At 40.4% G+C, this 24,660-nt stretch overlaps 1 protein-coding gene across 1 annotated transcript in view; it reads right to left on the bottom strand.

Moving 5' to 3' along the window:
* Window positions 1–804: 804 nt before the first annotated feature.
* TMPRSS11F (transmembrane serine protease 11F) overlaps window positions 805–24,660 on the bottom strand; it is a 57,325-nt gene continuing 33,469 nt past the window's right edge. The window contains exons 5-10 of the mRNA XM_059669660.1: window positions 23,985–24,148; window positions 19,402–19,440; window positions 14,757–14,958; window positions 8,871–9,130; window positions 7,058–7,200; window positions 805–2,297 (exon numbers count right to left, since the gene is read on the bottom strand). Of these exons, the coding sequence (XP_059525643.1) occupies window positions 2,139–2,297; window positions 7,058–7,200; window positions 8,871–9,130; window positions 14,757–14,958; window positions 19,402–19,440; window positions 23,985–24,148 (967 nt within the window). The 3' untranslated portion in view covers window positions 805–2,138. The remainder of the gene's footprint in view (window positions 2,298–7,057; window positions 7,201–8,870; window positions 9,131–14,756; window positions 14,959–19,401; window positions 19,441–23,984; window positions 24,149–24,660) is intronic.

Genomic DNA, 24,660 nt, shown 5'->3' with positions numbered 1-24,660 from the left:
AGACACATATACAAAAAGTTATCACAGTCTTCTGAAATATAAATATAGTTACACAAAAGCACATATCCATTGTAATAGAACTTACATAGTAGAAAATATTTTTTTTTTGTAGACAGATTTGTTTTCCTGTTTCTACCAAAGGCTGTATTTAACATTAATATAAAAAAAGGTCTATCGTCAATCAAGCACATCTTGAATATGCTAAGTATTCTCCAGGAAGCTTTGGGTGTTTCTCTGCATATAGATAGAAGTGTAAAGATTTAAGTTTTCACTTTGCTTTTTCTATTGATATTTAGTTATTAGTAGTCATCAACTCAGAAATTTGGTGTCAGTTTCTTTTTAAAAAGGAAGCGTGTGTGCATGATCCTTTTCTGTTCATGATATATCTTAATATCGAGGTGTAAATAACTAGGAGATTTTTTTCAGTTAGATACATCTTGTTTACATATATTACATATAAACACATACACATAAATTAACAAAACTTTCAGTCACTAAAGAAACAGAGAGGCTAAATTTTCCCCTGATAAATCAGAGCAGCACATCTAGCACCTGAGGTCTTGCATCGAGGCCTGAAAATGAATACAGCTGCATCACTGTAGTCACAACCCTGAAGCCAGGTGGCTTAGGCATCCTATATTTTGAACGATGTCTGCTTGTATATATTAGACATAAAGAGTGGTTTTGAAAATCTAGCATCACCTAATTTTTTACAATGTAATTTGAAGTATTCTGAAATTGATTACATGACTTTAAAGAAGCAAGGGACAGTTTTTTAAAAGAATATTATTTTATTGAGTCCAAAGCACACTAATTCATAGCAGTCCATATTATTGGCCTACTGTGTGCAGATACTGTTCCAAGAGCTTTCTTTACTCATATTAGTTCATTTAATTCTCATAACAATCATATGAGTAGGCACCATTTTTACTCCCACCATAAAAATGAGAGCACTAATGCACAGTGACATTAAGAAACCTGTGTAATGACCAACAGCTCATATGAGGCACAGCCAATATTCAAGCTCAGGCAGCCTAATTCCAAAGACTGTGCTCTCCCCCATTAGATTTTGGGCTGATTTAAGCCTCAAAGTCATTCACTCATTTGACAACTTAGGTTAATTTATCTTAAAATTCACAGAAGCATTCCTTTCCATTATAGCAAACATTTTTATAGTGCATGATATACACCAGGCACTGTCCTAAGTGCTTTGCACAAGTAAGCTCTCTCAACCTGACATTCTGATAGACATATGACCTGTCAGATGGCTGAAGATTTACAAGGGCACCAGTTACAATACAGTAATGTAGATACTTCTAAATAAATAAGTGGATAGTTCATTCCATAAAAAATCTGGAGTGTTTGTCCTGTTACAAATAATTTAAAACCAACTCTGCTAGCCTAGGTTGCATCAATTCTTTTTATCTCCCTGTATTGATGGGAAAACATTCCCAAGAGTCTATTTTATTCTCCTTTCTGGGCTAATACTAACTGATGATGCTGTTAAAAAATAAATCAGAATTGCTTATTAACAATACAATATGCATCCTGAAGCTAGTGCTCTTGTGTTTAAAATAATGTTAACAGCAAGTTCAGATACCTTTTAACATTTTTAAAATGACAACTCTTGTGGTTAATAATAATTCTCTATTGTAATTTATAAACGCAGATTAGAGTTCAAGTTCTATTGCAAATCCCGCTTCTCCATTCCAGCCATTGAGTGTCCAATCATCAGTGCCAGAATATTGAAGTCCTGAGTCCTCAGGGAAGACTGTTGTTTGACTTGTTTTGCTAGAAGAATCCTAAGTGCTCCATATGTTATATGAAGTAAGATTTTTGGCAGCCCTGGAAGCTCTTCAAATCCGGTGGAAAATGATGGTCCTCATCTTCCATTGAGGAAAACCATTTATAAGTATTCATCTTGTTAATAAGTAACACAGTTTTCCTTGTGAGCAAGGAGTCAGTGCTACCTGTCATTTGCTGTGTCTTCTTCCCTTAGAGTTGAGAGTTCAATCACAAAGGGTTGGTCTGAGACCTCCAGCAAAAGCACTGATCCAAACCACATGAATATAAATAATGTACAATATGCAGGAGTTTCAGCTTTGTGTGCCATGGATATAATTCATGGGCAGTTCACACTAGATACCAGTCTTTGAGGCAATCCAGTTTCGATACTGAGTCACTCTCGTGTAGACCCCAGGTTTTTTGGGAAGAGCACATGATTGTCCCCAACTTACTATACCAATAAGGTACCAGATGTCATGATTATCATAAACCAGAGGTCCACCAGAATCACCCTGGAGAAAAACAAAAACATATTTAAAATTGTTAACTCTAATTGAGTAGGAAGGTAATTGCAATCGTCTCTTTTCCACATGGAAATAAAAAGAAATTGGTACAAAGAAAAGGCTAAAATTTCAAGTGCATTGTTTTCTAGAAAGACTAACATTCATATGGAGTGGATACATTATTTCTGGTTCAGCATCCTTGGATTTTTTTTTTTTTGCTAGTTTGATTCGATATTTTATGCATGATTTAGTAAGCATGTGCATAAAATATTTAATAAGAGGTTAGTATTTGTGCATAGATAAGGGATAAGGCAAGTTGGAATGGCTTGTTTCACAGAATGAAAGGAGGTACCATTCATAGAAGTACAAAGCATAGGAGAAGATCAGATGGAGAGGGGAATTAGAGCAGAATCAGGTGCAACATTTTAAATGAGATGCCTTTGAAATATCCATGTGGAGTAGAATCTACAGGGTTGGGCAAAAGTAGGTACTATATTTAAGTATCCACTTTCATTGGTCATTGGTTAAATTACCAGCCATCATTACCTAAAAGATAAATCATAAGGATATGAATAATAACAATAAGAATAATAAGACAAATAATATAAATAAATAATATAATAAATAATAATAATACAAGAATAAACTCTTTCATGTACTCACAACTATAAACCTACTTTTTTCTGCCCACCCTTGTATAAGTCTGGAGATAAAAGTGGAGGTTGAGGAAATATATAAGTCTGGAGATCAAAGGGGAAGTTGGGGACCTAAAAGTAAACAGATGATAATGAAGCTATGGTGGAAAGATAAATAGATCTTCTATAGAGAAAGTATAGGGTAAAAAGAGGATCAGGTATAAAATAGACCAAAATTTAATGTCTGGGATTAAAAGAATGATCCTGAAAAAGATACAGAGAAGGAGCAGACAGAGATGTAGGATGAAAATCATTACAAGCCAAAGGAAGACAATATGTCAGGAAAGAGGGATTGATTAGCATTGTTAAATGCTGTTGAAAGGTTTAAGAGAAAAAAAGACTAAAAATCATTTGTTGGAGGTGTTTTGTGCATCATTGAAAATCTCAAGAAGAGCTATTTTTTCATGAAACGATAGAACAGAAACCATATAGAAATGGTTTGAGAAATTAGACAATGCATATAGACAGTTTCCCAAATATTTGATGGTAAAGGGAAGACAGGGTACATTGTGGGCCAAGAAAGAGTTGTTTGTTTTTTCCTAACTTGAGAGAACTGAATGGGGAAGGATCTGGTTACAAAAGAAATGTGGACTATGAAAGGAGTGAGAGGACATAATAGCTACTAAAAACTTTTTCAAAATGCCAATAAGAAGGGAAGCCTGAGCAGAGAAGAAATCAGGCTTAGAGAAGAGGTAGCTCCTCTGTTGTGGCCTAAACTGAAGGTGGATAAAATGGGTCCAGATGAAGGCAGTCCTGTATGTCTGGTGCTGGGAAGATGGAAAAAGTCCCCTCTTAAGATTATTATTTTCTTTGAAAATTGGGAAACAAAATCATCAGTTCAGAATAAAGGGATCTATCTATATATATAAAACCCTAATATGCAAATAGACCAAATGGCAGAACAACTGAACAACTGGTTGCTATGACATGTGCTGACCATCAGGGGGCACGCGTGGAACATGGCGGGCATCAGCCATGGTGGGATGGTGGAGAAGGTGAGCGGGGGCACCAGACCAAGGCAGGGCGCCAGTTGCTGTCATCAGGGTGATCCTCTAGTGGTTACTGAAAATTCTTTGCTCTCGCGTGCCGCAGTCCCACCAAGTGCTCACACCTGCTGCCAGCACTGGCCCTGCTCGCACCCGCTGCCAGTGCCCAGCACTGGTCCCAATCACTCTGCACCGTCAGCAGGTGCAAATGGGGCTGGCGCTGTCATCACATGGGAGCAGTGGCAGCAGGAGCAGGGCTGCAGGCAGACAGGAGTCCAGGGGACTGTAGCAGGAGGGGCCAGGTGGGGACGCAGAGGATGGGCCAAGACCCACCCCTGTGCCCACCGCAGCCTAACGGCCCACAGTTGTTTTCAAGGTGCATGAATTCGTGCACTAGGCCCCTAGTCCTATATAATAAAAGTCTAAAATACTAAGTGTCCAGTCATCCAGTTGGCTGTTCAACCAATCAAAGCATAATATGGTAATGATATGCTAAGGCCACTCAACCACTCACTATGACATGCACTGACCACCGGGGATAGACAGTCGACGGGTCGACCAGTTGCTTTGACATGCACTGACCACCAGGAGGCAGACTAGTAGGTTAGCTTGCTGCTGGGGTCTGGCCGATTTGGACTGAGCAAGATGAGCCGGACACACCCTGGAGCCTTCTCACAGTCCTTCCCCAGCTGACCAACCTCCCACATCCCTCTCTGGCTCTGATTGTGCACCATTGGGGTCCCTCAGCCTGGCCCTCTCGCAATCCTTGACCCCTTGGGGGATGTTGGAGAGCCGGTTTCAACCCCTTCCCACAGGCCAGGTCGAGGGACCCCACTGGTGCACAAATTTGTGCACCAGGACTCTAAAATATATATATATATATATATATATATATATATATATATATATATATATATATTAGACCAAATGGCAGAACATTTTATATATATATATATATAAAAGCCTAATCAACCATTTCAACTGGCTAGTAGCTATGATTCGCACTAACCACCAGGGGGAAGATGCTCAATGCAGGAGCTGTCCCCTGATGAACAGTGCACTCCCACAGCCAACCTCCCATGGTCAGCCAACCTCCTGCGGTCCTTCCCCCCAGGTTGGCCTACCCCAATCAGCCCTCGATCACCAGCCAGGCCGAGGGACCCCACCCGAGCACGAATTTGTGCACTGGGCCTCTAGTAGAAAATAAAAACAGAAGCTAAAGAATGTGGAAACTGTTGAGAGAATTCAGAGAAAGGAGATTTGGAAAAAAGGAACAAACAGTAAAATCGTAAGATTTTTTGTTTTGTTTTTTTAATCTAGAACCTTTAGTGGAACTAATGTGTTGTTATTTTTTTTTCCAGGAACATTTGACCTCCCACTTTAAGGCAAAGTGAAAGAGATTGAATAGTTGAGTTCTTCCAGGTTTGGGAAAACACTGGAAACAGAGCAATAAGTGAGCTTGGGATATTAGCAAATTGCTTTAAGAAAATGATACATATAAAATAAAACAATAAAAATAAAAATGAGAGAGAGTAAAGTCTAAGCTGGACAAATGGATGATGGAAGAAATTAAAGAGTTTATTGACTATGAGATAGAGAAGCAATGGTCTATAGGTCTCTATAAAGTTGAAAAATGAAATATTTTTCTCAATTAACAAATATTTATGCCAGACACTGTTTTAGGTGTTGATAATAGAGCAGTAAACAACATAGACTCCCTATTCTGGCCAGCTTGACTCAGGGATTGAGCATTGACCTATGAACCAGGAGGTCACAGTTTGATTCTCAGTCAGGGCACATGCCCGGGTTGCAGGCTCGACCCCAATGTGGGGCGTGCAGGAGCCAGCCAATCAATGATTCTCTCTCATCATTGATGTTTCTATCTATCTCTCCCTCTTTCTTCCTTTCTGAAATCAATAAAAATATATTTTTTTAAAAATAGCCCCCCCCCAAAAAAATTCTGTGCCTTCATGGAACTTATATTCTAGTTTAGTGGAAGAGACAGATAAAAAACCAGCTAAATATAATATATTTTGTATTGAATGATGATAAAAGCTAAAGATAAATATAAAACAGAGAAGGTACACAAAGAACATATGTGTAGGTTGTGTGTGTTTGCAGATAAGGGTTGGTAGGTTGGGGTGTAACACAGAGAGTTATGGCCAAGGGGACAGGAATAGTTGAAAAGCAGGCAGAAGGGATTGGGGAGAGGTGCTAAATAGGAAGATTTTGAGAATTTGCTTTTATGTAGATGGAACAGTTTTTGGTGACAAGATTCAAGATGTGCCTGGAAAAGGGTGAAGCTCACTGGAAATTAGGAGATCTAGGAACTAAGAGTCCAGCATTCAAATGGATCAGTGTTAATACTGCAGGGCTTGGGGTGGAGAGGAAACCTGTTTCAGGAGTCAAAATCATTAAAGAATGAGACAATGGAGAGAGACTCAGTGGTGGGGGATGAAACAAGATAGATGAGAGATGATGACAGAGCTGAATAACGTGGTCTTCAGAGGAGAAGTTTCTGTGTCTTTTTGTTTTTAATTTTGTTTAAGAACATAACCAGAGAAAATTGTGTGAACCAGAAGTAGAAGCAATAAACTTCAATTTCCTAATCTATAATAATAAAAGCATAATATGCTAATTAGACCAGATTCTGAATGACCTTCCAGACGTCCTTCCAGATGAAGCCTCGGCGGCAAGGGCCGAGGCAGAAGAGGTTAGGGGCAATCAGGTAGGTAGCCAGGCAAGCGGTTAGGAGCCAGCGGTCCCAGATGAGAGAGGGTGCAGGCTGGGCTGAAGGACTCCCCTCCCCCTGCAGGAATTTTGTACACCAAGCCTCTAGTTTATAATATAATTATAGCACTGGTTAAGTTTTATATTAAATAAAATAATGTATAAAAAGTGCTAAGTATTTTGGTTGGCATACAGTAAACATTCAATATCATAATGTTTGTTATTATGATTATTAAATAAACTGAGTCCTTAGTGAAATAAATGCTTTTTTTTTTAATCTCAAGTGAAATATATGCCAAATTTAGAAATAGCTAATAGAAACTTTTCTTTCAATGTTTTGACCTGACTTTGGACTTACCTTACATGCGTCTACTTTTCCTTCCATGAATCCAGCACATAACATTCCTGAAGTGATCAGACCATCATACACATCCTTTCTGTTACACACATCACTGCTTATGGTTTCCACCCTGGCTTGCCGAAGTTTATTTTGTGTAGGTCCTATTACACAAACAAATAAACAAAAAAACACGCTCTTCAATACAGTTGTATCTAAGACATGTAAGACCCATAAATTGTATTTTCCTAGGAGCAAAAGCACAATATTATTTTATTAACATTAATTGTTGACTAATTTTATTTTGTTTCATAAATGTCTACATTCAAAGAACCATAAACATATACAATCCAATATTATATCCTAACAGTGCATAAGCTATTGGCACCCTTACAACTATATGCAATTATATATATATGTATATATATATATATATATATATATATATATATTTTTTTTTTTTCATGAGGAGAGGGTCCATCACACTGATCTTGTCCAAAACACTTTTCAATATAAAGAATTTAAGACTCATGGAAGTTGACTGATTTTCCAAAAGCTTTCAAGTGGAGACCAGGATATGAGCTGCACAGAGCCCTTGGCCCTACTCTCTGCCGTAGTGAGTTATTTAGGGGCATTCTGAAGGGTGGGAAACAGGACAGATGTCCGGTACATGCTAGCAATCAGATGCCAGCACAGCAGGGCCAGGAGGTAGCAGGAGAGAATACTGCACAATTGAGCACAGGAAGGGAAAGGAAATAGCTCAGGACTCCTGAGTGAAGCTGTTGGTGAGTAGCCCTGAGCTAGCAAGAGGAGAATAACCTTTCACAAAGTCAAGTTGGAGGTGCATACTGCATTTGGGAAATCTTACGCATAATCAACTTCTGTAAAAAAAAATAAACAAATAAAAGCCCAGTTAAGATATATTCACGTTTGTCTCCTAGTTTCTTCAGGATATCCTTGATATAACCTTAAACATTTCTTATTTCCCACTTTAAAATATTTAATTAATATATTTTTAAAATGTATTTTTAGTGATTTCAGAGAGGAAGGGAGAGGGAGAGAGAGATAGAAACATCAATGATGAGAGAGAATCATCGATTGGCTGCTTCCCACATGCCCTCCAACCAGTGATTCCGTCTGCAACGCTGTACATGTGCCCTGAACCTGACCGGGAATTGAACTGTGGCCTCCTGGTTCATAGGTCAACATTAAATCACCTAGCCACACTTGCATGGCATAATTACTCTCTCTTTTTAAAGTGGAATGAACTAGTACCTAGTTCTGATCTCCAGTTTATAACATTTTAGAATTTGTATGTTTTAAACCTCCTAAGAAGTGGGACACAGGAAAAAAAATGCAGGTTCTATTAATTAACCAAAATGAAAATTCACAAAACACTTTCATATTTATTAATACCATAAATCCTCATTAGCACGAGGAAGAATTTAGACAAAAAAAAAAAAAAAAGAAGACAAAGTATCATAAGATTGTGGTGTGAAGTATATGCTAACCAGCAGTGCTTACATATGGGAAATATACAATTTGGAATCATTTACTCCCAAGTTTGTCTCATTTTATAGCACCTAAAATACTCTGTTCTTTCCTTCCATATTAGCTCCTCCCCTTTCTTACCACTGCTTCAATTAACTGTGAACTCAAGGATAGGAACCTGATTCCTTTTACTTTTTAACCCACAGTCGCCCTGATCTCCTTGGGATCATGTACATTAGAAGCATCAGCATTATTTTTAGGAAAAATCTAAAGAGGATTCCCTAAGCCATCTTGTTAGAGTTTAAGACATACTTGTACTGGTAAATTATTTTGAACTACTCACCGTCGTCTACAATGGATCCAAACCCTGTAACAAATACACTTGTTTTAGGTGGCAACTTTATAGATGAATCTGGGAGGCAAACTCTCTGGACTACATTTGAAAACTCAACTCGGGTGGTAAGTTGAGCCAGGGCAATGTCATTTTCATTTGTTTCTCTACAGTAATTTTCATGAAGGATGATTTTCCCCACATTTCGTTCCACTGCGGGTGGCTGAATAGTTGTACCAAAAGTAGCAATCCATTGACGTGGGTCTTTATTTCTGTAAAACATTAAAGGACAAAATTTATGACACTTAATCTACACTAATAAAAGAGAAAAATGGTAATTGGCGTACGACGCTACCCTTTTCATTGGCTAATCAGGGCTATATGCAACTTAACTGCCAACTATGATTGGCAGTTAACTGCCAACAAGATGGCGGTTAATTTGCATATGTAGGCACAATGCAGGGAGGCAAAAGGGAAAGCAGGAAGAAGCCTCCTGCCACTGACAGTGATCAGAAACCCAGGGGGGAGCTAAGAGCTGGGGGACAGGGCAAAGGCGGCCCTGGGGCCACCTTTGCCCTGCCCCCCAGCCATGATCAGAGAATCAGGTGCCTTTGCCGCCCTGGCCAGTGATAGCAGGAAGTAGGGGTGGAGCCAGCGATGGGAGCTGGACACGGTCGAAGCTGGCATTCCCGGGAGCTAGGAGTCCCTTGCCTGGGCCTAAAGCGGAGCCCACGATCGCGGGGCCACTGCAGCTGCGGGTCCCCGCTGCCCGAGCCAGACACCTCAGCCAGAGGCGTTAGGCCTGGGCAGGGGCGGAGCCTGCAACCACAGGGAGCTGGGGGTCCCCTGCCCAGGCCTGACACCTCTGCCAGAGGCCTCAGGCCTGGTCAAGGGGCCGATCTGGTGATTGGTGATCAGAGGGTGATGAGGGTCAACTCCTCTGGCCGAGGCATCAGGCCTGGGCGGGGGGCTGAGCCGGGGATTGGGGGGATATGATGGTCCCCTTGCCCAGGCCTGAAGCCTGGGTCAGAGGCATCAGGCTTGGGCAGGGGGTGGAGCAAGCAATCAGAGGGAGATGGGGGGTCCCCTGCCCAGGCATGATTCCTGGGCCAGAGGCCTCAGGCCTGGGCGGGGGCCAGAGCCAGTGATCGGGGGGAGATGGGGGTCCCCTGTCCAAGCCTGACACCTCTGGCGGAGGCGTCAGGCCTGGGCAAGGGGCCGATCAGGCGATCCGAGGGTGATGGGGGGCTACGCCTCTGGCTGAGGCATCAGGCCTGGGCTGGGGGCAGAACCAGTGATCGGGGGAAATGAGGGTCCCCTGCCCAGGCCTGACACCTCTGTCAGAGGCGTCAGGCCTGGGCAAGGGGCCGATCCTGCGATTGGAGGGTGATGGGGGTCAATGCCTGAGGGCTCCCAGTATGTGAGAGGGGGCAGGCTGGGCTGAGGGACACTCCCCCCCACACACACACCCAGTGCACGAATTTCGTGCACCGGGCCCCTAGTATTATATATTTTTTTAAAAGATTGAGACTGTATTTCTTCCCAACTATTGGGATTATGCTCCGTAAAAATCCCTAAGGTAAGAGAATTTGCAATTGAAAGCCTTATTGAAAAAGGAGGGTAAACAAGCTGATGGTGTTAGTGAGAGTATGAGAGCCCTTTACATGTTTCACATCCTCTAAAATTAAAAGAGCACAGCAACTAAATGGAATATCCAAGCTTCATTAATAGTAATGGGTACCATACAATTAATTTCCAATATTTACATTTTTTTTGTTTATTAGAAATTCATTAGATTCTCAGTCTTCTGTAATTTCAATGAAATGTATGCATATTAATTTTGATTTATTTTGGATATTATACATGCTCAGAGGCGTCTTCCCTCTGTCTCAGATACCCCATCCATTTTTATGACTCACATTCTGCTCTTGTTTACTGGGTCTTGCTGCTATCCTTGAAACAAAGTGTAAATTGTCTCTTGTGTATACAAACTCTTGTATGTATCCAGGATTGTTTTTCCACCTACGCCCAGACCCTGTCTGGATATTTAAGGACTAAGCAGCCCTGACTCAACGTCATGCTGTGAGAGCTCTCACCACCCTCTGATCTGGCCTGGTCAGTCCCTCTTACTACTTTTGAGGTTCTCTCTTCACATAGATGCTTTTCTCTCCCCCAAAGTTACATCACAAGCAACTTCTATGTAGTACTGCCATCTCTTTAACCTCCCATTCTTCCCCAAAACCCAGTTCCCTCTTTTGCTAACTATCCCCATCAAGAATGACTAGAAATATATAGAAATTTGAAATTCTCTTTGTAGAGGAAAATTATGTAGAAGGAAATTACACAGAAGAGAATTCAAAAAGGGGATTTCCTTGTTCATGTGGGATTACTGTGTTGGTGAATCATAAATGTGTCAGTGTAATGAAAACCTGAAAGATTAGTGGTTTTCAAAGTACGAGGCACTGCCCCAGGGATAAGCAGGCAGAGCCCAAGGGTGGGGACTGGGAGATGCAGAGGGCTCCTCTCTCAGCTGTTTTACTTATTTATACTTTAAAGGAAGCGTTTATTCAAAGCCGAAATCTTAGGGATGAAGAATTATTTAAAAAGTAGAATTCTGGAAGATACAAGACATACGTGATTTCAGTCTCAAGGAGCTTGTAAACTAATTGAGTAGATTAAAAAAAAAAAGTACCCATCTCTTCATGCACTGTCAACCAGAAAAGAAGACTCTTGTAATAGGCCCTGTTCAACACGCTGTGGATAAAGACACTGAGACTCAAGTTAACTGGCTTAGCCAGGGGAGGGACATAGCCAGCTGCTTAGTGCGAGAGAGAGAGAGAGAGAGAGAGAGAGAGAGAGAGTCCAAGTCTCATGCCATCCTATCAAAACCTTTTTCCCTACCCACACTATTTCACAAAGACTGAGTTCCTTTTTTATAGGCATCAAAGTACTGACATTTGTCTTAAATATGATTTTTAAATAATTTTCTGTAGGGGGAAAAACATAAAATTTAAAAACACTTGGGATGAGGAACCCTGTGTTTTTCCTTCACAACAGTATATGTCATTGTGCAATTACATGAAATTATTATCACTCCTCAAATTGAACCATTTTCAGGATCATTACATTTCCCAACTCTTTTAGATTATTACCAGAATAAAATATGCCATCATTCATATTTTAGGAAATCCTTCCTATGAATCTATACCTATTGTCACTTGTCAAATTTCTGTTTTCATTTATTTAAAAATTCTTTGAAAGTGGCATCTAAACTCACTGAATCCAGTGCTCACTTGTTATTTCTATTTTACCAAACTTAATGGCCAATTCCCAGTTGGGTCTTTTAGCACAGAGCAATTATACTGGACCTGCTGAAACACAATAGCTTATATTCTTCATTAAAAATAGATAAATTGACATCTGGATTTATTTTCAATTTACATAAATTATAGAGATCAATTATAAACAAAAATAAATGATATTCCTCAAAATAAGTATAAAGATTGGAGCACTATGTGAACAAAAAATCAGAAAGCCTTAAAAAATTAGTGACACTCAAGTTCACCTAAGATATGATGCTAGTTATTTTTTAAATACAAACGAGTCCCTTTTCTCTTCTCTCATGAGATAGTGACAGACATTCACCTTAAGTTCATTAGGTCATTCCTATTACACATCTACCCCATTTTTTAAAAAAAGTGTTGGTACTTTGAAGGTTGGTCAAAAGCCTCCTAGATTCACCAAAGATAGTTTTCTTGAAAGGATGTGTGAGCAGTGCCACTGGCCAGAGCTTCATTCAGAGCTTTTATCTTTTGGGAGTTTAAAAGGAAAAACTTTCTGTTCCCTGTTGGTGAAAATTCAGAGAGGAAAGAAGGTGTGTCCTTGGTCACCTGGGGCAATAGTGGGCCTGTGGATATCTGTTACATGAACTGATATAGCTGAGCTTTAAGAGCTACAGCTGTGAAAGGTCAAGCAGACTGCTCCTGTTGGGCCCTATATGACCAGTCTTCCATGCTGGGAAGGCAGAGAGACAGGGTGGTAAGACTCTCCCATCATCCATACACCTCTGGTCTACACAACTCACAGGGGTCCTTAGGTGAGGCAGTTGGAAGGGAAGCTTCAAGAGTGATACCTTTCATTTTGTCTTATTTATAAAGTGAGAGTGGGATAGAAGGATTAATTGGAAAAAACACACACAGAAGTGGCTGAATTTTCTCCTTGCTTATATGAAAAAGCTTAATCTTATCTAATCTAATAAAAGAGAAACATGCAAATTGAGAGAACCACCACTATGCCTAAGCCACGCCTACCAGCCAATCAGAGTGACTATATGCAAATTAACCCAACCAAGATGGCAGCCGGCAGCCACAGAGCTGGAGCAAGCAGGAAGCTTGGTTACCCCGGTGATGGAGGAAGCCAAGCTTCCTGCCTGCCCTGGCCAGCTGTGGCCTCTACTCAAGGCAACAAAGTTTCATTATAGAAGATAAATAAATCCCAGATACCTGCTTCCAGCCAGACTCCACTGGGAGCTTTGATGGCTGGGGGATGTGGCCAGCCTGCAAACAGCCATCAGCCCCGCACCTCGGCTGGCCACACCCTAATGGGGTGAGGGTTCTTGCTGGGGGGCTTGGCCAGCCTGCAAACAGCCATCAGTCACTCACCCAGACTGGCCAGGCACCCCAGCAGGAGCCCAAACCCTGAAGGGGGTGTGGCCAGTCTGAAAACGGCCCTCAGCCCCTCAGCCAGGCTGGCCAGGGAGCCCAGCGGGACCCCCACCCTGAAGGGGCTGTGGCCAGCCTGTAAACAGCCATTAGCCCCTCACCCAGGCTGGCCAGGCACCCCAGCGGGACCCCCACCCTGATCCGGGACACCCTTCAAGGCAAACCAGCTGGCCCCCACCCATGCAGCAGGCCTCTATCCTATATAATAAAAGAGTAATATGCAAATTGACCCTAACAGCAGAATGACTAGGAATGACTGGTCACTATGACACACACTGACCACCAGGGGGCAGACGCTCAATGCAGGAGCTGCCCCCTGGTGGTCAGTGTGCTCCCACAGCTGATGGCTGCCAGTACAGTGGTGGTGGTGGGAGCCTCTCTCGTTTCCTCAGCAGTGCTAAGGATAACCGACTGCAGTTTAGGCCTTCTCCCCGCTGGCAAGTGGAAATCTCCTGAGGTCTCCTGGGCTGCCAGATGGATGTCTGACTGCCAGCTTAGGCCCAATCCTCCAGGGAGCGGGCCTAAACCAGCAGGTGGTCATTCCCCGAGGGGTCCCAGACTGCGAGAGGGCACAGGCCAGGCTGAAGGACACCCCCCCAAGTGCACAAATTTTTGTGAATCAGGCCTCTAGTTACATGTATAATAACTGATCTTTATACTAAAATAATTTATCATATAGTAGAAAAGATAATACTAATGCCATGATAATACAGGAAAATACATGGTGAGAACCACAAGAGTGATATAAACCGAACAGCATAATTATTTAGAGCAGGGAGAGATGAACATAATCAGGGCATAGAGCAAGCATCATGCATTTTAGGGGACAGAGGAGGTCCATTCATAATGGAGCAGAAGATAAACTGGTGAGATTAGACCAGGGGTGGGCAAACTTTTTGACTTGAGGGCCACAATGGGTTCTTAAAGTGGACCGGAAGGCTGGAACAAAAGCATGGATGGAGTGTTTGTGTGAACTAATATAAATTCAAAGTAAACATCATTACATAAAAGGGTACGGTCTTTTTTTTTTTTTTAGTTTTATTCATTTCAAAGGGCCGGATCTGGCCCGCGGGCCGTAGTTTGCCCACGGCTGGATTAGACTCTTCCCAAGTACTGAATCCATTGATGACAACTGATAACTAAGTAAAGGAGACTCACAAAAGTCCTGGGAACTTACTTGCGGAAGCAGTGAGCAGCTGTGAGCAGCCACGTGTTACTGATGAGGCTGGCTCCACACTGATGGCCTGCCCCTTTGAGCTGGAGGCTGGCCTGCCATGGCCATTCCCCTTCCATAGCTGTTTCCCTTCCTTGGACAATCCTTTCTGTAGAAGTGTATGCTGGTAATGGCATGTTTGAAGATGTCATCCTTATTCCACAGCCTGTCACAGAAATATACATTAGCTAGTTTTCATGAAAAGGGGGGTGAGGGGGGGATATATCCTGACTTGCATTGGGTGCTGATGCTTAGACAAGCCATTGCACCTGCCACTCTAACCCATTCCTAGCACTCAGTCTCTGAGGTTCTTGGTAGGGGTTCTACTGATCTTACTGAGGTTCAAAAGAAATATTTACTAATATTTCAAGGCATCCAATCCAGGGTCAACTTCTGTCTCTCTAAATAAAGCATATACTAGTATAGATAAATAAATAGGTAGATAATTTATTGAGCATCAAAAATACAATATAAGTAATTTTATTAACCCAGTGGTTCTCAACCTGTGGGTCATGGCCCCTTTGGCAGTCAAACGACCCTTTCACAGGGGTCGCCTAAGACCATCCTGCATATCAGATATTTACATTATGATTCATAATAGTAGCAACATTACAGTTATGAAGTAGCAATGAAAATAATTTTATGATTGGGTTATGACATGAGGAACTGTATTTAAAGGGCCAAAAGGTTGAGAACCACTGCACTAAATTCAATAAAAAAGTTAAAAAATAATGTATAGATCCTCTCCTAAGTGTTTTAGATACATTTATAACAAAAACACTTTTCTGATGAGAAAACTCAGCCTTGAGAAAGAACATAAATTGCTGGAATTCATCCAACTGATAAGTGATCATTAGATATAAAGTCAAGGAGGATCCACAATAAAGTTTGTATTTTTACTCCTGAGAGGCCAATAATATAAGTCATGATTTTCTCTTAACATGAATCTATAAGTTGTCTTTGCAAAACCCAGAATTTAAACAATAATACCTTTTTGTCATTTTCTAAAAATTGAAAGGCTACTTTTTAAATTAAGTTTATTGGGGTAACATTGGTTAATAACATCATATAAGTTTCAAGTGTACAATTCTAGAATACATCTGGATATTGCATTGTGTGCTCACCACCCAAAGTCTTGTCTCCTTCTGTCACCATAAATATGACCCTCTTTATCCTGTTCACCCACCCCCACTGCCTTTCCCTGATAAGTGCCTTTCTATCGTCTGTGTCTATAAATTTGTTTGTTTAGGTTGTTAATTTGTGGCTTTCTGTTTTATTACACTCCACATATGAGTGAAATAATATGGTTCTTGTCCTTTTTCTTTTCTCTTTTTAATTGAATTTATTGGGGAGACATTGGTTGATAAAATTATATAGCTTTCAGGTGTACAATTCTATAATACACCATCTATATTGTAGTATGTGTTTACCACATCAAGTCAAGTTCCTTCTTTCATCACCACTTACTCCCCTTTATCCTCTTCTATCTCCCTCCAAACCCTCTCCCCTCTGGTAATCTCCATGCTCTTGTCTGTGCCTATGAGTTTGTGTATTTTTTCTCTGAATCCCTTCATCTTTTTCACCCAACCCCGTAACCCCTGCCCCCTCTAACAGCTGTCAGTCTTTTTTCTATTTATGGGTCTATTTCTCTTTGGTTTGTTAGGTTTTTTTGTTCATTAGATTCTAAATATGAGCAAACTCATATGGTTCTTGCTTTCTCTGACTGGCTGATTTTACTTAGCATCATGCTCTCCAACCAAGCAGTTAGAAAGATTAAGATTTCCTTGCTTTTTTATAGCTGCATAGTACACCATGGTGTAAATGTACCATAACATTGTTATCTATCATCTACTGATGGACACTTGGGTTGCTTCCAAACCTTGCATATTGTAAATAGCACTGCAGAGAACATAGGGGTGCGTATATTCCTTCAAATTTGTCTTTGGGTTTCTTCAGATATATTCCCAGAAGTGGAATTGGTGGGTCATAAGGCAGCTCCATTTTTTATTTTTTTGATGTAACTCCATACTGTTTGCCACAGTGGCTGCACTAATCTGCATTTCCACCAAAGTGCACGAGAGTTCCCTTTTCTCTACACCCTCACCAACACTTGTTGTTTGTTTATTTATTTATGACAGCCATTCTGACAGGTGTGATGTGATATCTCATTGTGGTTTTAATTTGCATTTCTCTAATGACTAGTGACATTAAGCATCTTTTAATATGTCTGTTGGCTATCTGTATGTCCTCATTGGAAAAGTGTCTATTCAGGTCCTATGTCCATTTTTTAACTGGACTGTGTGTGTGTCTATTGAGTTTTATAAGTTCTTTATAAATTTTGGATAGTAATCCCTTATCAGATGTATCTTTGGCAAATGTGTTCTCCCATTGAGTGCGTTGTCTTTTACTTTTGTTGATAGTTTCCTTTGCTGTGCAAAAACTTTTGAATTTGATGCTGTGGCTTGGACTTCCAGTGCTATGTTGAATAAGATGGTGAAAGCAAACATCCCTGTCTTATTCCCAATCTTAAGGAAAATACTTGTAAGTTTTTGCCCATTGAATATGATTTTGGCTGTGGGTTTGTCATATTTGGCCTTTATTACCCAGGTTGTGGGCATGACCCCCAGTAGGGTGTGTGCGGGAGGCAGCTGATAGATGATCCTCCCTTATCATTGATATTTCTCTCTTTATCCCTCTCATTTCCTATCTCTAAAATCAATAAAAACATAGTTTAAAAAAAGGATACACCCAGCTGGAGTGGCTCAGTGGTTGAGCATTGACCTATGAACCAGGAGGTCCATGTTTGATTCCTGATCAGGGCACATGCCTGCCTGGGTTGCAGGTTAGATACCCAGTGTGGGGCATGCAAGAGATAGCCAAGCAATGATTCTCTCTCATCATTGATGTTTCTATCTCTCTCTCACTTTCCCGTCCTCTCTGAAGCTGGGCTCACGGCTGGCAAGCACAGCAGTGGTAGCGGTAGCTTCCCCGCCTCCGCTGCAGGCAGGCAGTAAGGAGTGAGGGTTCCGGACTTCGAGAGCCCGGCCAGGCTGAGGGATCCCACCCCTCCCTCGCTCCCCACCACAGTGCACAAATCTCGTGCACTGGGCCTCTAGTCAATAATAAATTATCATGATAAGATAATTTATTATCTTGTTTTTCCAGAACAAGAAAAAAATAGTGTGCATATTGAAAACACTCTTTGTGTTCTACTCAAAATTCAGTGAAAAATACAACCACAACTAGATCTCTTGGCAAACAAGTTATGTGATAAGGATTTCCTACATTCATCCAGAAATAAAAAACCATAACAAAAATCACACCCGTCTTATATTTCTATTCTACAGCAAAAACACTAGAAGGGACAGAATATTCTGTATTGAATTATTTGGGAAAGTTTATGACCCAATTTTCTTATAAAACATAGAGATAAAGGCAATGGAAAGAAATTCTTACATATGCAAGTACTCAGAAAATATACCATTTGTATAATTTTCTTGCTTAAAATGACTTGAAATAGTTTAGCAGGCAAAAAGGTAACTCTAAGTCAAGACTCAAGAATGGGAAATAGTAAAATATAATAGGAAATGTTAGGGATTGGTAAATAATTTTAACCATGGACATAAAATGGAATATAATGTTTAAAAATGATATTGATCAAATATTTAAAGATTAAGTGATAAGAAAAATTGAAAGTTACTCATCAAAGACTGGAAAGTCAATTGAAGTTGATGAGAGAAATTTAGCCTATAATGTTTTCATTATGCATAGTTCTTGCTTTATCCTTGAGTTTGATATCTAAGAAATAAAGGTTAATATATGGATTTAAAAAACATAAAGGCTAGCTAGAAGACATCAACATGTGTTTAGAGAAAAAGACAAAACACAATGGAAGAAAAATATTTACCAAAAGCCAGAAAACATGAATGAGAACAAATATATGAATATTGATAATATTTGAAAATATGTTAAATGTTGCAAGTTATATAGGGAATGTTCATCATTTTTTATTGTCCTTAAAACAATTTTAATGGACGTATTTGATTGGGCGGGGTGGGGGGGGCAAAAAAAATGTCCATAGCAGATATTTCAACAAAAATTCAAGAAAACAGACAACTTTTAACAGGAAGAAGCCAACTAATTACAACTTTAAAGCACTCTCTGAACTGGGATAGTATTTTAAAAAATAATCATTTAAATAAAATATTAAAATAGAATGTTAGAATTATAGTTGCATATGTTATAATATAAAAAATACCATGTAATTTTAAAAATTATATTCTGTAAGTCACAACATTTAAAATTGTATTTGATGTAAATTTATAAACTTAAATATCTTAAGAATAACAAACAATAATAAAAAGCTAAGTGTTCAGTTTATAAAAACATAAAATGAACAAAATGCTTGCTATTATTGTCATGATTATTTTGCAATATATATGAATATCAAATCATTACATTGTCCACCTGAAACTAATATGATGTTATGTTAATTATACCTCAATGGGGGGGAAAAACACAACCTTACCAAATTTTACTAACTTCTTATGGCTTTTATTCATTATCTTTACTATGAAAGAGACAGTTAATTGTGGGGTTTGGAGCTTACGGCTATTGAGAAGATTCCTCATCTTCTTGCTGTCAATAGCTGAAATACACAAAGCATGAATTAGTTGTTAGGAGAATGTGCTCCTATTGTCATGTAATTTTGTTCAAATGGGCACTATAAGAAATGCTTATTATCCAAAACATGTCTATTTCAAGAGGGCATGAGATTTTTTATAACCAAGTTATAAATATCCCTCTATTCTGATTTAATCCAAAATGTATAATTTGAATTTTTTAAAAAAGAGTATTTTGGTTTTGATTTTTGCTGAGAAATTAGAAAGTAAAGTTAGAAAATTAGTGAAGAATGGTAAAGCTCAATGTCCCCGATTGCTTTCTTTAGGAGCTCCAGTATAACTCTAGGAAACAATCTCCAATTCCTACCATAATTGGTGGGCACTATATCAGGTGCACTAGCCTATGTGTCTCAGTAGGCCTGGCGGTTGTGTTGAAAAGGCAGCTCAGGTAGCCAGAGGCATTACAGACCTCTCACTGTCCAATTTTCAGGGCCTGGTCTACAAAGGGTAGGAATTTACTTAATATAGGTAGATGGCTTTCTCTAACTGAGGATTCTCCCTCATGGTGAATATGGTGGAAAGTTGTAACTCAGTGGCAAGCACTAGAGGCATGAAGCTCTCTTATATATAGCCAGTTCATGGATCCTACCATCTCTCCCACACTTTATACCTCCTTCTGGAATATCTTTTTTCCTTAAAAAGTATCTTAGTGTTCACTTAAGTTTAGTCATTAAATTTTTGGTGGTTAGGTGTTTGTTTTGTTTTGGCTATTTGTTAAAGAAAAAATAGAGAAGTAACTGATAAGTTGCTCAGGAATGTTGACTTTTGCAAAAGAAGGATCTGAGTCCCAAATCCTACTAGAGGTTTCTTGGAAATTTCACTTCTCTCTATTTAACAATAGATATGAATATGGCAGAAAAAAATGTATGCAATAGAATTTTGGTTATTGAGTATGGTCATAGAATAGTCATTTTGATATTAAAACAACCTGTGTAGTGAGAATTCAGTGTACATGACCAAGAAGTCTGAAAAAAAGTTTTAAATTGTAAAATGAGAAACCCTACAGTGTAACATCTCTTCTATGATAGATATTTTACTAAACCTATGATCGTGCATTAAAGGTGATTATATTATCAGAAATTTAGATTTAGTTTCAGATTGCCATTTAGAGTGTCCTGGAAAATACCATGTTTTATTTTGTATAAAATTGATTGATAATAAAGGTGGATGCCATGCTATTAATTATTTCTAATTACTTCTTTTTTAAAATATATTTTTTATTTATTTCAGAGAGGTTTGGAGAGAGAGAGAAAGATAGAAAATCAATGATGAGAAAGAATCATTGATCGGCTGCCTCCTGCACACCCCCTACTGGGGATTGAGCCCACAACCCAGTCATATGCCCTTGACTGGAATCAAACCTGGGACCCTCAGTCTGTAGTCTGAAGCTCTATCCACTGAGCAAAACTGGCTAAGGCTCTAATTACTTCTTGAAAAGTTGTGTGGGGATTCCATCTCAAAATGTATTTAAAGGAGTTTCCCAATTTCTAGCAACATAAAAATTAATTTTAGACTATCTGTTTCTTAAATTCATGGCTACTGGGAAGGGAAATACTTTCAGGTTCAAAGGGCAAGCCTTATTTTTTGGTATTAAATCAGAAGTAACTGAACTTGGAAATACTTAAGGAGATGCAATGAACAGAGCTGGGATAACTATTATGTGAGACATATGCTAGAGTTTGGGGAAAGGATCTATATATTTAAAAGGCTAATATGCAAAGTGTCCCCTCAGGAGTTCGACTGGGAGACCGGGAGTTCAATCACTCACTATGACATGCGCTGACCACCATGGGATAGTGCAGAAAGAAGGAAGGCCCTGATCAGCCCTGATCACTGGCCAGGCCTAGGGATCCTACACATGCATGAATTTTGTGCCCCAGGCCTCTAGTAAGAAAATAAAAAAACAAAGTCCCTGACATTGATGCTTATAATCTTATTTGAAACACATTATTTTATCTAATTACTAGAAAATCATGAAATTACATGATTTTCATGCACTGGGGGAGGGTCCCTCAGCTCAGCATACACCCTCTCACAGTCCAGGACCCTTCAGGGGATGTCCGCCTACTGGCTTAGGCCTGCTACCCCCGGGGATCAGGACTAAGCCGGGAGTCAGACATCCCTCTCGCAGTCCAGGGCTCTTGCAGTGCAGGACCCTTCGCTCCTTACCACCCACCAGCAGCAGGGGCAGGAGAGGCTAACGCCACTGCTGATGAACTCACCAGCCATGAGCCTGGCTTCTGGCTAAGCGGTGCTCCCCCTGTGGAAGCACACGGACCACCAAGGAACAGATCCTGAGTTGAGAATCTGGCCCCTGGTGGTCAGTGCACATCATACCAACTGGTCATTCTGCTGTTCAGTCGATTTGCATATTAGGGTTTTATTATATACTAGAGGCCCGGTGCACAAAAATTTGTGCACTCGGGGGGGGGGGGGGTCCCTCAGGCCAGCCTGTGCCCTCTCGCAGTCTGGGACCCCTCAAGGGATAACCACCCACTGGCTTAGGTTTGCTCCCTAAGGGATTGGGCCTAAGCTGGCAGTCAGACATCCCTCTGGCAGCCTGGGAGCCCTCAGGGAATTTCCACTTGCCAGCGGGGAGCAGGCCTAAGCTGCAGTCGGACATCCTTAGCGCTGCTGAGGAGGCGGGAGGGGCTCCCACCACCACTGCTGTACTGGTAGCCATCAGCCTGGCTTATGGCTGAGCAGAGCTCCCCCTGTGGGAGTGCACTGACCACCAGGGGGCAGCTCCTGCATTGAGCGTCTGCCCCCTGGTGGTCAGTGTGTGTCATAGTGACCAGTCATTCCCAGTTGTTCTGCTGTTAGGGTCAATTTGCATATTACCCTTTTACTATATAGGAGTGCCTGGCCAGCCTGGGTGAGGGGCTGATGGCTGTTTGCAGACTGGCCACAGCCCCTTCAGGGTGAGGAGTTCTGCTGGGGTGCCTGGCCAGTCTGGGTGAGGGGCTGAGGGCCATTTTCAGGCTGGCTAGGCCCCATAGTGGGGACTCTCACTCTATGAAGGTGTGGCCATCCTGGGTGAGGGGCTGGTGGCTGTTTGCAGGCTGGCCACAGCCCTCAGCCACCCAAGCTCCCAGTGGAGGCTGGCTGGAAGCAGGTATCTGGGATTTATTTGTCTTCTATAATTGAAACTTTGTTGCCATGAGCTGAGGCCACAGCCGGCTCAGGGCAGGCCGGAAGCTTGGCTTCCTCCATCTCCCAGGCAACCAAGCTTCCTGCTTGCTCCAGTTCCGTGGCAGCCAGCTGCCATCTTGGTTGGGTTAATTTGCATATAGTCGCTCTGATTTGCTGGTGGGTGTGGCTTAGGGCATAGGGAAAGTATGGTCAATTAGCATCTTTGTATTTTGTTAGTGTAGATAGGATGCATTGGCATAAAAAATAGAAATGCCTCTCAACTAGGATTCCAACTAACTTTGAGATAGTTTTAAGTTTCATAACCTATTTTAACTTAATTTTCATCTACTTTTGGGGGAAAACAAAAACTACAACTTTCCTAAGTTTTTTCTGTAAGGCATTAATGAAGGTATAAATTTTAAACATTGTTTAAAATTGTGAGGTAAAGGACCTCTTCAGCCCAGCCAGTGCTGCTCAGTGGTTGAGTGTTGAGCCTCAATGGTTTGATTCCCCGCCAGGGCACATGCAGGCTTGATCCCCAGTAGGGGGCATGTGGGTGGTAGCAGATGAATGTTGTTTCTCTCTCATGGATGCTTCTATCTCTCTATCCTTTTCCTTCCCTTTCTCTCTAAAAATCAATAGAAACATTAAAAAGAACCTCTTCACAGTTCATGTCAAAAATTCTTCCTACAGGAGTTAACCTTCATAAAGATGTCAATTGCTTTGATACTACAGAAGCTAACCCCCAGAACTGGCCTTTGAAGACCTCTGGGAGTTAGTCCCATGTCTTACATCTTCCTTGAGTCTCAGTTGCTTTAAAATGATAAAAATAATACCCACTCTTTTATACTTTTGAAAAGATCTAACATGATAATACAAGGGGAAAAATTAGAAACTATAGCAGAGGCCAAAATCAAATAAAAAACAAATATTTATAAAATTAAATTTTGCATCATAGTAAATTTTTATTTTGTTTTATTCCACACTGAGATTATATATATATATATATATATATATATATATATATATATATATATATATATATATTCAGTGGTGAGTTCTTTTTTTTTTTTTTAATATATTTTATTGATTTTCCACAGAGAGGAAGGGAGAGAGACAGAGAGTTAGAAACATCGATGAGAGAGAAACATCGATCAGCTGCCTCCTGCACATCTCCCATTGGGGATGTGCCCGCAACCCAGGTACATGCCCTTGACCGGAATCGAACCTGGGACCCCTCGGTCCGCAGGCCGACGCTCTATCCACTGAGCCAAACCGGTTTCGGCGGTGAGTTCTTTAAATGAGAGAATACATTAACCTAAATTCTTATGAGAGGATTGCACGGGAAGGGAATCATAAAGATGGTAAAATGACTTACATGTGAGTGTAAGTGATGGTTTGTTTATAGTCAAAGGCATCTCTTTTGTCTTCAGACTTTGATATAAAATCCTCTCAATTATTTTCCTTATGTACTCAGCACTACTAGTAGATGGGTATCGAAACATGAGCACCATAAGAATGTTCACACCATTTTCATCTGGACTAAAGAACAGAAAAGCATATAAATAGAGATAATAATAAAGCTAGCTTTCTAATCATTAATAACTTTTAGGTATTAAGATTCACAATAAATTTAAAGAACAGAATAGATATGTGTATATCAGATTTTTACATTATTTTTAAAAATACTGGGTAAGATACATAGCAGGGAAAAAATTGTTCTCTCCCCTTAACTCATAGTCTGGAGGGTTTGGGGAAGAAGGAGATGTTAATGAAATCATGCTTAAAATATACTTAAAGAATTTGCTTTTTATGGTATTTTGAGCCAAAATTGTAACCATCATTATTCTTCAGTAGTGGTGTAGAAGAGAATGCTCTGTCCTCACTAAACCCAGCTGCCTTGTCTCTTGAACACAGATCTGGATTTCATTTCCTAGCCTCCCTTGCAGTTTATTGGAACTCTCTAGTAAATTCTAGACAATGGAATGTGGGAAGAAATGGTGTGCCCCATCTCCAGGCCCAGCCCCTGAAAACCTCTCATACACTCTTCCATG

The sequence above is a fragment of the Myotis daubentonii genome, chromosome 1 (genome assembly GCF_963259705.1).
Source record: "Myotis daubentonii chromosome 1, mMyoDau2.1, whole genome shotgun sequence".
NCBI lineage: Eukaryota > Metazoa > Chordata > Mammalia > Chiroptera > Vespertilionidae > Myotis > Myotis daubentonii.
This window is presented reverse-complemented; position numbering and strand designations above follow the sequence as displayed.